This window comes from Loxodonta africana, chromosome 19 (assembly GCF_030014295.1).
Source record: "Loxodonta africana isolate mLoxAfr1 chromosome 19, mLoxAfr1.hap2, whole genome shotgun sequence".
In the NCBI taxonomy this organism is placed as follows: Eukaryota; Metazoa; Chordata; class Mammalia; order Proboscidea; family Elephantidae; genus Loxodonta; species Loxodonta africana.
In genome coordinates, this window is record NC_087360.1 from 8978336 (window position 1) to 8992065 (window position 13730).

Sequence of the window (13730 nt, forward strand, 5' to 3'; positions counted from 1 at the left end):
AGACAACTGGATATCTACAGGCAAAAGAATGGAGACGGACACCATATGTGAAAATTAAATAAGAATGGATTAAAGATTTAAATGTAAGAGCTAAAACTATAAAACTCTTAGAAGCAAACATAGGCATAAATCATCAAGACTTTGGATTAGGCAATGGCTTCTCAGATAGAACAACAAAAGTAAAAGTGACCAAAGGAAAAAATAGACAAATGGGACATCATCAAAATTAAAAACCTTTGTGCTTCAAAAGACACCATCAAGATGGTAAAAACACAACCCACAAAATGGGAGAAAGCATTGCAAATCAGGTATCTGATGATGGATTCATATCCAGAATATATAAAGAACTATTACAACTATTAAAACTCACAACTCAATTAAAAAATGGGCAAAGTATTTGAACAGACATTTCTTGAAAGATGTGCGAACAGCCAACAAGCTTTATGAAAAGACGCTCAACATCACCGGTCATTCCAAGAAAAACCGAACCCATTGCCACCAATTCTGGCTCGTAGCGACCCTACAGGACAGAGTAGAACTGCCTCACAAGGTTTCCAAGGAGCACCTGATGGATTTGAACTGCTGACCTTTTGGTTAGCAGCCATAGCACTTAACCACTATGCCACCGGGGCTTCCTCACCGGTCATTAGGGCAATCGAAACCACAATGAGATACCACTTCACACACACTAAAAGATCAGTTGCCGTGGAGTTGATTCCAACTCATGGCAATCCCGTGCGTGCCAGAGAACTATACTCTGTAGGGTTTTCGACGGCTGATTGTTTCGGAAGTAGATCACTAAGCCTCTCCTCTATCTCTTTGTGGCCTCAAACCTCCAAACTTTTGGTTAGCTGCCCAGCACATTACCCATGCACCGCCAGGAACTCTTCACACCCACTAGGCTGGCTGTAATAAAAAAGATGAACAGTGACAAGTTTCGGCGAGGAAAATTCCTTCCGCATTGCTGGTGGGAACATAAAAGGATGCAGCCGCCGTAAAGACCAGTTTGTCAGTTTTCCAAAAAGTTAAACGTTGAGTCAGCCAGCAATTCCCATCGTGGGTACGTACCCAGGTTTGAAAACATGTTCACACACGATTTGTACATCAGTGTTCATAGCAGCAGCATTCATCACGCCCAGGACTGGAACCACCACACATGTCCACTGATTGACAGACGAACAAAATGTATCTGTCCGTACGACGGGGTATCATTTGGCTGTGATAACGAATGAGGTGCTGATTCATACACCACAGATGAATCTTGAAAACCTTACACTAAGTGAAAGAAGAGACACGAAAGGCCATGTATTGTACGATCCCACTTACAAAAATTTCTGTTAACAGGCAAATCCACAGAGACAGAAAGTAGATTACTGGTTGGTTGCTTGGGGCTGGGGAGAGGATTGGGGATGAATGGCAAGTGACGGCTCAGGGGATGCAGTTCCTTTCCGGGAGTGATAAAAATGGAATCAGACGGTGGTGAGGGTTGTAAAACTTTGCACTAAAACCACTGAACTGGGCATTTTAAAACGGTGAGTCTTACGGTATGTGAAGGGTATCCCCCCCAAATTTTAAGTGAATGTCACAGGTGAGCAATAAAGAAAGACACAGAATGTGCGAAATGCCTTTATTATCACTTACTAAGCACCAGCTTAAAACTGCAAAACAAGTTTCAAATTATCCTTCCATGACCTCCCCGAATTCTCGATAAAGAGCTTCTCAAGTAAAGACGTGCTTTCTTCTCTCTTCCGTATACAGCTTTACGACACAAAGGAAAAGGACTGTGTACATCTTGCTGCGATAGGCTGCCCGCGGCTGTGGAGCCAGAGTCTACCCAGGTTCCCCTTACTGTCCGGGTCCTGAAAGACTCTTGTTCATGAACTGTCTCTTCACAAAGCAAGTCCACCACTATTGAGGGGGGCGAACAAAAAAAATAAATAAATGGGATCAAATCACAATTTCAAGGGTAAGTTCAGAATTCAAACTTATTTAGTAACAAAATTTCTTACTAGCCTGGCAGCCCTAACGTGAAAACTCCTTGCAAGCATATGGAAAATGTTTTTTTCTAGACTCACGAGTCACTCAAAGAAAGAACAAAATAAACATAATACGTGCAAGATAAAAAAATCCTGCTCTGTGGGTTTACAATGCTCTGACTTAAGAACATATGACCAGGGGTTTTTTACTGTGTGCAACTCATTGTTCAGTTTGAGTCTGTCAATCTGTACTATGTACTGGCTGCGTACTCAAAGTTAAGTGACATGGTAATGCAGAGACTACAAGTATTCTCACACTGGCGTACCTTAGTGTATTTAACGGTGGCTACAGGGCGAAAACTCATTTATGAATTAAATAGGCAAAGGAGAGGGTCTTACCTTGCTAGGTTTGTCATTCAGAGGGTCAAAAACTTTCTCACAAAGCCTCAGTCCCGTCTCTTGCCTCAGCTGCTGGAGGTACGCCCTCATCACTTCTAAAACGAGCAGGAAGTAGAACATAAAGATTATGTTTAAGAAAACATCCCACACATGCTGGTTGTTGGTCTACCAAACAAAAACCAAACCACACCCAGTGCCGTCGAGTTGACTCCGACTCATAGCGACCCTATAGGACAGAGCAGAACTGTCCCATAAAGTTTCCAAGGAGCGCCTGGCAGATTCGAACTGCTGACCCTTTGGTTAGCAGCTGTAGCACTTAACCACTACGCCACCAGGGTTTCCTGTTGGTCTACAGGAGGCCCAAATTCCAGTCCATTCCGACTCACAGGGACCCTACAGGACAGAGGAAACCACAGGGTTTCCAAGGAGCAGCTGGTGGATTCGAACTGCTGATCTTTTGGTTAGCAGCTGAGCTCTTAACCACTGAGCCACCAAGGCTCCAGACAATGCCCAGTACATTTCTGTACATTCAAACAGAAGTGACAGGCCAAAGGATTTTATAACTGGGTTTATTTTGGCCCAAAAGATTCTCTGCATGTTGTACTTGTTGCCAAGAATCTTTCAAGAAAGTGACTAATAAGATAATCTATGTGCTGACGATCCCACTCTCGGTCTGCACAGCAGCAGAGGCAAGAAAAGGAGGAAAGGTACAAAGTTTTATGTCACGTGGAGAAATCTTCTCGGCCACATGTGGAGAGAGGGAAGGGACCCCGTGCTTACCGTCTTCCTGTTTGTTTGCAGGTTTGGCATAAATGGCATTAAGTGGAAAACCAGGCTCTCCAGGAATGGGGAAGTTTGTGATTCCCAGGGTGTACATTTCTTTCTCGCCTTGGCTTTTGGAATTGCACTAAAAAAAAAAAAAAATTTTTTTTACGCGGGTTGTTTTCCAGGGAAAAGGATAGTATTTACACTGCATTTTTTTAGTCTAAGCAACTATGGTAGAAGTTATTCATGTTTTTTGTGCCCTTTGGCAATCTGGTGAAGCCTATGGACCCCTTCTCAGACTAATGCTTTCAAATGAATAAAATAAAATACATCGAATTACAACAGAAACCATAGACCTAATTCATGACACACTCATACGTGTGCCTCTTTATTAATGAACTAAATAAGGAGACCTAGCAGTGGGCCTAATAACTACTATAATTTTAAAGTAGCAATGAGTGTAAACAAAATTTCAAAATCTCCTTAACTCTAATGTCATAGGAAAATATCATGATTTCTAGTGGCAACAAAGTCACGGGTATTGCTAACACTACAGTGCATTGGTGCCTACATTAATAACGGAAGTAACTGCTACATTTCCGTTCAAGGTTAGCGAAGAGAAAGATGTCGCTTTTTCCCTCACTTAAGTCCTTGAATTCTATCCTTGGACCCCAGGTTAAGAACTCCCAACCCAAGGACTCAAAAAGAACTTCTTTGTCAAGAGTTCTATCTCGAACACAGGTGAGGAACGTGCTTCTTAACTTAATCAAGCATATGAGGCCAAATGGGCAACACCTGCCCAAAGCCAACGACGAGATGGCGGGAAGGGACAGGAACACTGGACAAATGAACAAGGGGAACCTGTTTGGAAAGGGGGAGAGTGCTGACACATTGCGGGGATTGCTACCAATGTCACAAAACAATTTGTGACTAAATTTTTCAAAAAGAATCTAATTTGCGTTGTAAACTTTCACATAAAACACAATTAAAAAAAAAAAAGATTTCCATTTTGGGAAGGTACATTTAGAGCCTTAAAACACCACTATCTTATGTTGTTAGTCAAGGACACTCGGAGTTTGCAGGACTGCATTCAGGTTGACCTCTTACGTCCACGCTCTAAGTCATGGACTTAGAGGAAATATTTTCTACTTGTCCTCGAAGTTTCAACAAATCCCAGACAGCCAGAAGGGTAAACACCTCTTAGTAACTGAACGTCCTGGTATATGATCACCCAAGTTTAGTTACCTTCTGGAGTTTCTTCAGGCATTCAGAAATGTAGAGAGTTATATATATCAAGGTCCTATCCGCTTCATTCTACAGGGGGAAAAAACAAAACACAGTCCTGATGAAAACTTAAAAGTTAGGTTCAATAAATGAATCCAAGCTTTTTCTTTTGATTATCTACGGAAACTGTAAGGGTATAGAATTCAGCAGCTAACCGAAACGTTGGTGGTTCAAGTCTACCCTTGGAAGAAAGGCCTGCCAATCCACCTCTGAAAAATCACCCCCTGAACATGCTAAGGAGTAAAGTTCTACCCTGACACACAAGGGGTCGCCATGAGTCAGAATCATCTCTGAGGCAGCTAACCACAGCGGCAGCAACGCAGCATCAAAAACTCTCTTTTTCCAAATCCGTTGCCTTCTGAAGCCCCCTTTCTGCCCATCTCTGGGGAGGCAGCCCCCAGCTTCCACCCTGGGCTGTGTGGCTGCTCAGGTCGGTCTCGGCTCCTTTCTCTCTAGTTCCTGAGGAGCTGAGCCCCTCACTCTGTGTAGGAAGGAGAATCAATAAAGCTGCCTGAAGATCTGAGGCACACCATATGCTTGACTGATTTTTAAAGCCCCTTTCACTTCAGGATCCCTGCCGAGAACAAGAACATTCACTCCTCTAAAGGAGGAAGCAATTATTTCACAAGTGATTTGTTCTTGAGCAGTTCCAGCAGCCCAATATCTTGGCCAACCCAAAAGGAAAATGTGGAGACAATGAATGGAAGTGGATCAAATGTGGTATGCACTTCAGGTCAAATTTCACACAGCTTTATAGTTAAAAAACAACAACAACAACAAAATCACACTTCCCTATTTTTAAGACCACATCACATTGGGGAGTGAATGGAAGGTGGCAGAATTATATTTATTTACATACATTATAAACCACACATAACACTCATGCCCTGTGTGAGGTATACAACTCTGTTAACAGTACAGGATATCTAGACTACAATTTGTAGCCTAAAAGTCTACAAATAAAAAATTCACATACCAGTCGATTCTAAAAGGTCAAAGTTTGGCACACAGACTAAAGCTCTATATTTTAGAACATTATCAAGAAAATTCACTGACATTCCTTGTAACTTGCTCATAGCAGGAGCTTAGAAAACTTTTTTTTTTTCCAATTTCCCTCTCCTTTTCTGTCACCTCCTTTCAACCTTCTCCTTAATCTTTTTCCTCACAGGAGCTAAGAAGCAGGAGTAAGAAGTGTGTGCTTCAGGGTACTGTCAGGGTCATTTGTTTATTTCTCTGCCTTAGGCCCAGAACACAGAAGGATATAAAAAATAACACAGCATATAGGATTCTTTGGTGGCTTTGGACTAGTCCTAAAAAAAACAGTAGGTGCGTAATTAAGGCTGAATAAGTTAAGTCTAGGAATCGGCAAACTTCATCTGTAAAGGGCCAGACGGTAAATACGGCAGATGCTGTGAGCTAGAGAGTCTTTGATACAACTACTCAAATCTGCTTTTGTGGCCTGAGAGCAGCCATAGACAGTATTTAAACAAATGAGCGTGACTGCGTTCCAATAAAACTTTATTTACCAAAAAGAGGTGGTAGGCCCCGGGTGGCAGCCTTCAGGCCATAGTTTCCTGACCTCTGGCATAGGCTTTGGAGGGCAAAAGAGAAAGTAATATTTACACAGAGTCTAACAGTAGGCACTGTTTTGGATTGTAAAAATCACACAATCCTCTTCTCTTCCATTTACTGGGCACAGGAACCTTGACTGTAAGATAGACATTATTCCCATCAGAAAATGAAATTAAATATTAAAAGCTCTGTAACTTACCTTAATTTCATAGTTTTTGAAGAAGACATTAGCCTTGAAGTAATAGATGGCCTCATCTATAATATCTGTATCTTTTGCTATATGAGACATAAGTGGGGGGGGGGGCCAGAGAACATCAGCCAAATGCAAAACATAACATCTAAAAAAGCTATAAAGAGCTTCTTAAAAAGTTAAATATAGAATGACCATAAGACCTGCAATTCCACTTCTAGGTATAACCAAAAACCCACTGCTGGTGGTATACACTTCTAGGTATGTATCCCCCAAAACTGAAAAGAGGTCCTGAGATAAGTATATGTACGTGCAGGTTCATAGCAGCACTAGTTACAACAGCCCATGGAAGCAGCCCATCCGCCAACAGACAAATGGATGAACACATGGTGGCACACACATACGATGGGGTATTATTCAGCCATAGAAAGGAATGAAGTACTGATACATGCTGTAACATGGATGAACTTTGAAAACATTTTGCTAAGCGAAAGAAGCCGGACATAAAAGGTCACATTGTTTGAAATTCCTGGCATATTTATATGAAATTCCAGAACAGGCAAACCCACAGATACAGGAAGCAGGCTGGTGGTTACCAGGGGCTGGAGGGCGAGGAGAACAGGGAGCAACTGCTTACAATGGGTATGGTTCTCTTTTTGGGGGGAAGGAAATGTTTGGGAACTAGATAGAGGTGGTAGCTGCACAACACTATGAATGAACTAAAAATAAAAACCAAACCCACTGCTGTTGAGTCAATTTCAACTCACAGTGACCCTACAGCACAAAGAACTGCCCCATAGGGTTTCCAAGGCTGTAAATCTTTAGGGAAGTAGACTGCTGCACCTTCTCCCTGCAGAGCGCCTGGTAGGTCCGAACTGCTAACCTTTCGGTTAGTATCTCAGTGCTTAACCACTGTGCCACCAGGGCTCCTGGTAAATGTACTAAGTGCCACCTAATTGTTCACTTAAAAATGCCTAATTTTATGTTATACTACCATCACTCAATAAATTAAAATAAAAAAAGCCAAACAGGAAAAAAATTCAAGTTCAACTGTCAATAATTTTGGGATTGGATAAAATAAAACAAAGCTACTGAAATGTGATGTCCTTAGAAACAATAAACATGTGGCTTGTGTTTAGCTTTATTGTTTTTATTAAAATTATACATGTTCATTAGGAAAATACACTCAAACAATACAAAAAAAAAAAACATTTCCCAGAAATCACTACTATTAACATTTGGTGAAAATCATTCTAGGCATCTCTTGACGCGTTTCTAAAGACAGACTGAAACGCAGACAGGCTGATTTGAACAAAACGCTTTTTGAAAATAAAAAATATCAATAAAATTTTATTTGAATTTATATATTATGGTTTTGGAAAAAAAAAACATAAGTTGTCGCTTGGGAGTTGCTAGGGTTCAGATGGACATCTTCCTTTTTTTGAAACCTCGACCATATGTTTGTACAAGCTGTTCTAGGGGGCTAGAGGCTGAGAAAGGCCAGGAATGCTGTTTGACAAAGACGGATTTCATTACACAATTTCTCTGGCAATTTTTTGTTTTCTTTTTCTTATTTTAAAAAGGTCAGAATCCCAGGGCCCTGGTATCCGGCAGCTGGTTTCAGCAATGCCGAGACAGTTATTTATACTTCGTGTCCATGACTGCTATCCCTCTCACAGAGCAGAAGCGCGAAGTAACTCCGAAGTGTCGGTATTCTGCCATTCGGTTATCTAGGTCCCAGCTCGTCACCCTGCTGAAGAATTTCAGTGGAATTCTAACTCCAGACATGTGTTCCCTGCAATCTATTTTCTTATCTGCAAAAAGAAAACTTCCTCAGAGGATTCCATAATGTCTAGAAAGCAGCCAGTTATTCTAAAAGCAATGATTCGGGGGGAGGAAGAGTTCAGAAACTAGAGGAGTGCCTGGTGCACAAAATGCCCAAAAGATACTTGTTGACTCTAAATGGATTAAATCTGAACCCAAAGTTGCCAGTTCAAAAGGTGGGCGTTTCAAACCCACCCAGCAGCTCTGCGGGAGAAAGACCTGGTGATTCGCTGTCAGGTCTGTTCTGACCCATAGCAACCCTACAGGACAGAGCAGAACTGCCCTGTAGGGTTTCCAAGCCTGTAAATCTTTACAGAAGCAGACCGTCACATCTTCTCCTGCAGAGCACCTGGTGGGTTTGAACTGCTGCCCTTTCAGTTAGCAGTTTAGTGCCTAACCGCTGTACCAGTAGGGCTCCTCCTGTAAAGATTACAGCCTAGAAAACCCTATGAAGCAGTTCTGCTCTGTCACACGGTATCACTATGAATCTAAATTGACTTGATGGCTGTGAAAATGGTGTGGGGGCATCATCAGACCTCCTCATCTAACTTTACAGGGGGAGGAGACAGCATCGAGACCAACATCAGCTCAAAGCCGATCCCAATGAGGCAGACGTCAGACACACCTTCACCCTCCAACCTTTTTACCAATCCCAACACCAGCCGTCCCTCCCGCAGCACTCTCTACTTCTCTGCTGGGTTTGATAATTCACTGCAGTGGCCACACAGAGCTCACAGACCACACTCACGTGGTTTGTTAGGGAAGTAACAGATTACAATTCAGCATCAGGAGTGACTCAAGATACAGTTCTTTGATCAGGACAGCTTCCCAACTGTGCCTGCAGGCAGGCCTCTCTCTTGGCTCTTGGCCCCTCAGCTGGCCTCCGCCCTGCTTGGGCAAGTGTTACAAAGCTCTTTAGTGCCACGAATAAGTGTCTGGAGGCACCCCACTGTGCCAGTAAGCTTTGGTCTGAGGGCACTCCACTCCCTTGCTCCGTAGGTCAGCTAAGCCACTATAGCTGACTCTCTCCATGGCTCAGGAGACCCACTGCACTGTCTTGCATCCGTCGCTGTGTCTCTACCACCACTTCTCTGTTACAGCTCTGTCTCCTGGGTCTAGGAGGTTCTCAGCATAAGGGCCCTGGGTCTAAAGAATGCACTCCACTCCTGGATCTTCTTCTTTATCATACTGAGATCTCCCCTTTAGCCTGAGATTGGCTCATTTTAAGCCTAAAGGGTGGAAAACTGACCAATTCCCTACAAGGGTTCCACAAGCACCTTATCTGTACAGTCTCACCCCTACAATGGTTCCATACATCTTATTTGCATTATTAGCAAGCTGTCCAATCCCCTTGGTGGACCACAAGCATCTTATTTGCATAGTTCCACTCAATCATTTTGTAGGGGTCGCAAGACCATGACTAGAAGGGCCATACCACAGTAATTCACTACACTGCAACAACGCATAACAATAACAGTTATCTAGTATACAGCAAAGGCTTTCTCTTTTCCAGGATCCAATTCCATTATAATTTAGCCCTTGAGCAGAGAGCATGAAGTCATTCTTTGTCTACAGAAACCACAAAGATCTGGTTTCATAGGGTCTCATTCTCTCTTAAGGGACAAAGAACTGCAAAGGTAGTAATTAGATTTATTCTACCCTCGGTCAAGCACATCTTCGCATGTATCAGATGGTATCTGTATACTTCTTTTCAAAGAATCTGAGCCAACGCTGATTCTTAATTTTTCTCTGCACTCCAAAGCATTCATATTTTTCTTCCTTTCAGGTCGTTTTCCATCTGTTCCTTTTCCTTCATCCGGAATCAAGTAAAGACTGTGGTGACTCACCAAATTTATTAAGTTTACTGAGCAATAAACTGGTGTTGAAGAAGAATTAAATTAAGACAAGGTCATGTCAAATAGTTTGGCAGTGGAATGGAGATGGGGTCAGTAGAAAACAGGTATTATAACCGCGGTCTTGGAAACCATGAATGGAACTCAGTTCAGACCCTCCAGGGCTCTGCCCTGGGTGTAGAGAAATCCTATCTAATAAAATACAAATTATGCTATTGGCAGGACATTTCAGAATGTGTCAGAAGAGTCTCAGATAGTATATGAAAAAGAATAGGGCTTTCTGAACAATAAAATCGGTTTCAAAAAGCAGAGTACCAAAAAAACGGGGGGGGGGGGCAGAGTACCAAGAAAGAAAACAAAGACGTAATATCAAATAAAGCAAGAGTACCGATGAGTAATGTTATAAAAGGTATAAAGAGGAATGGATAAAGGAAGTAAATGTAGATAGGGAAGTCATTTTTTTTTTTTAAAGCTTGATGACGAAGAAAGGATGGGGACCTGTCATTCTACAGAGGCAGCGGCATTAGCCGGAGAGAACTGACAGTAAAGGCAGGAACAGTGGCCAGGATCAAGCACATTTCCTCTTCCCTCTCCACAAATATCCTGGAGAAATCAGCAGCAATATACAGTTTCCTGCTAGATGCAACACATTTAACAGTGATCATGAAAGGCCTAGAACACAGCATCGCCAAGGGATAGGAAGTATAGGAGCAACGTGAGACATAGGACTGAGACGAGAACTGCCTTGATCTGATAATGTCAGAGGGTTGCCAGGCATTCTACGCCCAAATCTGAAAGGGATGAAAAAGCATTTAGACTTACTCTCTCGAGGGGCTGGTCCTTTGAACTGACTTCTGATAGGTAGCAGCGCCATGTTTCCAATGAGTTTGGTGTCAGGGTCCATGAGAGAAGAGTGGTAGGCCTGTAATGGCAAGCCAGGTAAGAATATGGAAGCAGAAAGAGTGCAAATGTCATGGGACCAGACGAGGAAAAAAAAGGCGACCCCATCCAAGATTAACTAGGGGAGAAAAAGAAGGCAGCAGGGGTATGCTGGAGCTGGCTCTTACCAGCTCATGAGCCAATTTTGAGGAATACTGCAAGCTGGTTGTTAAACACAGCCATTATTAAAAATTAAATTATATAAACTTACAATTAAATAAATTGTATTTAAAACAAAGGTTTTTGTAGGTTTTTAAAAAAGCTCTAAACTGATCACTTCTTAATTATTACATTTTATTATTGCTGATGCTCTCAGTTACATCTTTTGTATCTTTGTGATATAAATACTATATACTGGGGTGCAACTGTGCATCTTCTCCCAATTCCATGTTCAGTGACATCACACTGGTGGCTGGTAAGAGTATTTACACCACAGAAATTGGCAAACGCTATATGAATTAGGGGTAGTCTCCCATCGCTGCTTGTTCAATATTCGCCAGGATCCAAGTACTAGCTTTTCAGCTCTGCCACTTCCAGGCTTTATGTCATTCACCAAGATGTCACATTTCTTCTCTTAGTCTGTTTCCCAATTTGTAAAACGAGAAGAGGTATACTATGTTCAGTGGGTAACCAAACCAAACCCAGTGCCGTTGAGTCGATTCTGACTCATAGTCACCCTATAGGACAGAGTAGAACTGCCCCATAGAGTTTCCAAGGAGTGCCTGGCAGATTCGAACTGCCAACCCTTTGGTTAGCAGCCGTAGCACTTAACCACTATGCCACCAGGGTTTCCCTTCAGTGGGTAGGGGTGAGTTAAAAGAAGAAAAAGAGAGCCACATTTTTGAGAGCAGTCAGCATGCTGGTTCTTTGCTTTGCTTCTAACAAGTAAGACAACATGGGCCCCATTCATGCATTCCATGAACAATTACTAAGCACCTTCTATATGCAGGAAACCCTGGTGGTGTAGTAGTGTGGCGCTACGGCTGCTGACTGAAAGGTCGGCAGTTTGAATCCACCAGGCGCTCCTTGGAAACTCTATGGGGCAGTTCTACTCTGTCCCATTGGGTTGCTATGAGTTGGCATCGACTTGTCGGCAATGGGTTTAGTTTTTTTTGGTTCTACGTGCAAGGCACGGTGATAAAAAAAAAAAAAAAAACAAACCCACTGCTGTTGAATCGATTCCGACTCACAGCAACCCTATAGTGATACAGTGGCATACAAAACCAGTCTGGTCCCCACCCTGAGAGAGCTTTCAGGCTAATGGAGAAAACAGACGTTAAATAAGTAATCACAGGCGACGCCCACGGTACTCTGGGAACTAATAAAGGGGGGCACGCCCCGCACGCATCGGGGATCAATAAATGGTAGCCAGACGATTCCCGGAGTTCCAGCGTGGTGCAAACGGTTAACACACTCGCTGCTAACACAAGGGCTGGAGGTTGGAGTTCACGTAAAGGCCCCTTGGAAGAAAGGCCTGGTGAACTAGTCCTGAAAAGTCAGTCATTGAAAACGCTATGAAACACAGGTCTACTCTGACACACCTGGGGTCGCCATGAGTCAGAACAGAATCGACTGGTAACCGGTTTTTGTGAGTTTTCTAAACAGGATTCATAACATATATAGCTATAATTATGGCCTGCTCCTTCTCATAATACAGAGACTTTGTCTGCCCTCCCCTTCACCAGTTACCGTCTTGTTGCCTATCTCCTTCACAGCACTTGTCACTATCTAAAATGATCTCCTTTATCTGTTTACACGTTCACCGTCTCCTCAGTAGAATAGGAGTTTGTTGGACTTACTACTGTAAGAGCGCTCAGCATGCAGTAAGTACTCAATAATGTTTGCTGTATGAATAAACACGTTACTGAGCCTCTTCTTTCCTATCTGCAAAGTGACGATCATGACGGCGATAAATTTAACCCCGTAGCCTGGCTGTCAGAAATGAAGGACAACCAGACCTTCATCAATTTTTACTCCCATTTCGAAGCTCAGGAAAACGGAAGCATTTGTAAATCAGGCGCCGGCCTTGAGTGGGTTCTGGGGGGTGGACGCCACTGCCGAGGCGACAAGGGAGGAGTCCGGGAAGTGGGGTCTGAAAGATGACAGGCAGCGAGAGGGACCGCCCCCAGGCCGAGGAGGAAGTGGGCCTGACAAGGAAAAAGGAGAAGCCGGTCCCTGGACTTAAAAAAACGAAAAGTAAAAAGCCCAGCCCTTGGCTACGGCTCCAGCGAGCCTTTAGGAACTCTGCCGGGCTTGGGGGTAGAGCCGAAGGGGCGAGAAGGGGGTCGGGATTGGAGCGAAGAGGCGGGAAGTGCTGGGGCGGCCTCCCCGCACGCCCGGGACTCTGGCCCACTCCTCCTGGCTCCCCGCATCCCACACCCCGGCCGCCCCGAAGCCGGCACCGAGGCCTCCACTCCTTGCCTCCGCTCTCCCCCAGGCCCCCGCTTCCTCTCTGCCCTCCTCGGCCCGCTCCTCTCTGCGCGCACAAGACCGCTCACCGCTCCCCCCAAACCCCCGCCGTCTCCCCACACCCCTGGCCCGGCCCCTCACCGGCATCTTCGCGGCGCCCGAGTTTGGACCCAACTGTGGACTATCTGCTGGAGCGCCGCGCTTCCGGCCTGGCTGCCCGGGCGGGGTAGGCGGAAGTGAGCCGGAAGGGGAGGGCGAGGCGCTTCCGGCGTTCTGTCCCGCAGATGGCTGTTGCGGCTGCGGGGAGCCGAAGGGACGCCAGGGGGCGCCTGAGCACTAGACAGGGACTCCGTTGTGCGTGCATAAGGCGCGCGCGAAAGGTAGTTGGGTCTTAGGGTTACAGGATCTCGGTAATCAATGACCTGCTGTTTTTGCTCAAATACCATCTTTTCAGTGAAACCTCCCCCGGCCGCCCTATTTTAAATTCAATCCCAGTCCAACCCCGCCTTACCTGTCCTT

At 44.2% G+C, this 13730-nt stretch overlaps 1 protein-coding gene across 1 annotated transcript; it reads right to left on the reverse strand.

The window, feature by feature from the left end:
* Nucleotides 1-1613: 1613 nt before the first annotated feature.
* On the reverse strand, nucleotides 1614-13514 carry ARPC3 (actin related protein 2/3 complex subunit 3). Its single transcript, XM_003420302.4, has 7 exons — nucleotides 13353-13514; nucleotides 10686-10785; nucleotides 6196-6272; nucleotides 4386-4454; nucleotides 3156-3282; nucleotides 2376-2470; nucleotides 1614-1908 (listed from the first exon to the last, which is right to left on the reverse strand). The coding sequence occupies exons 1-7, from the start codon at nucleotides 13356-13358 to the stop codon at nucleotides 1846-1848; spliced, it is 537 nt and encodes a 178-aa protein (XP_003420350.1). The 5' UTR covers nucleotides 13359-13514; the 3' UTR covers nucleotides 1614-1845.
* Between the last annotated feature and the right edge of the window lie 216 nt (nucleotides 13515-13730).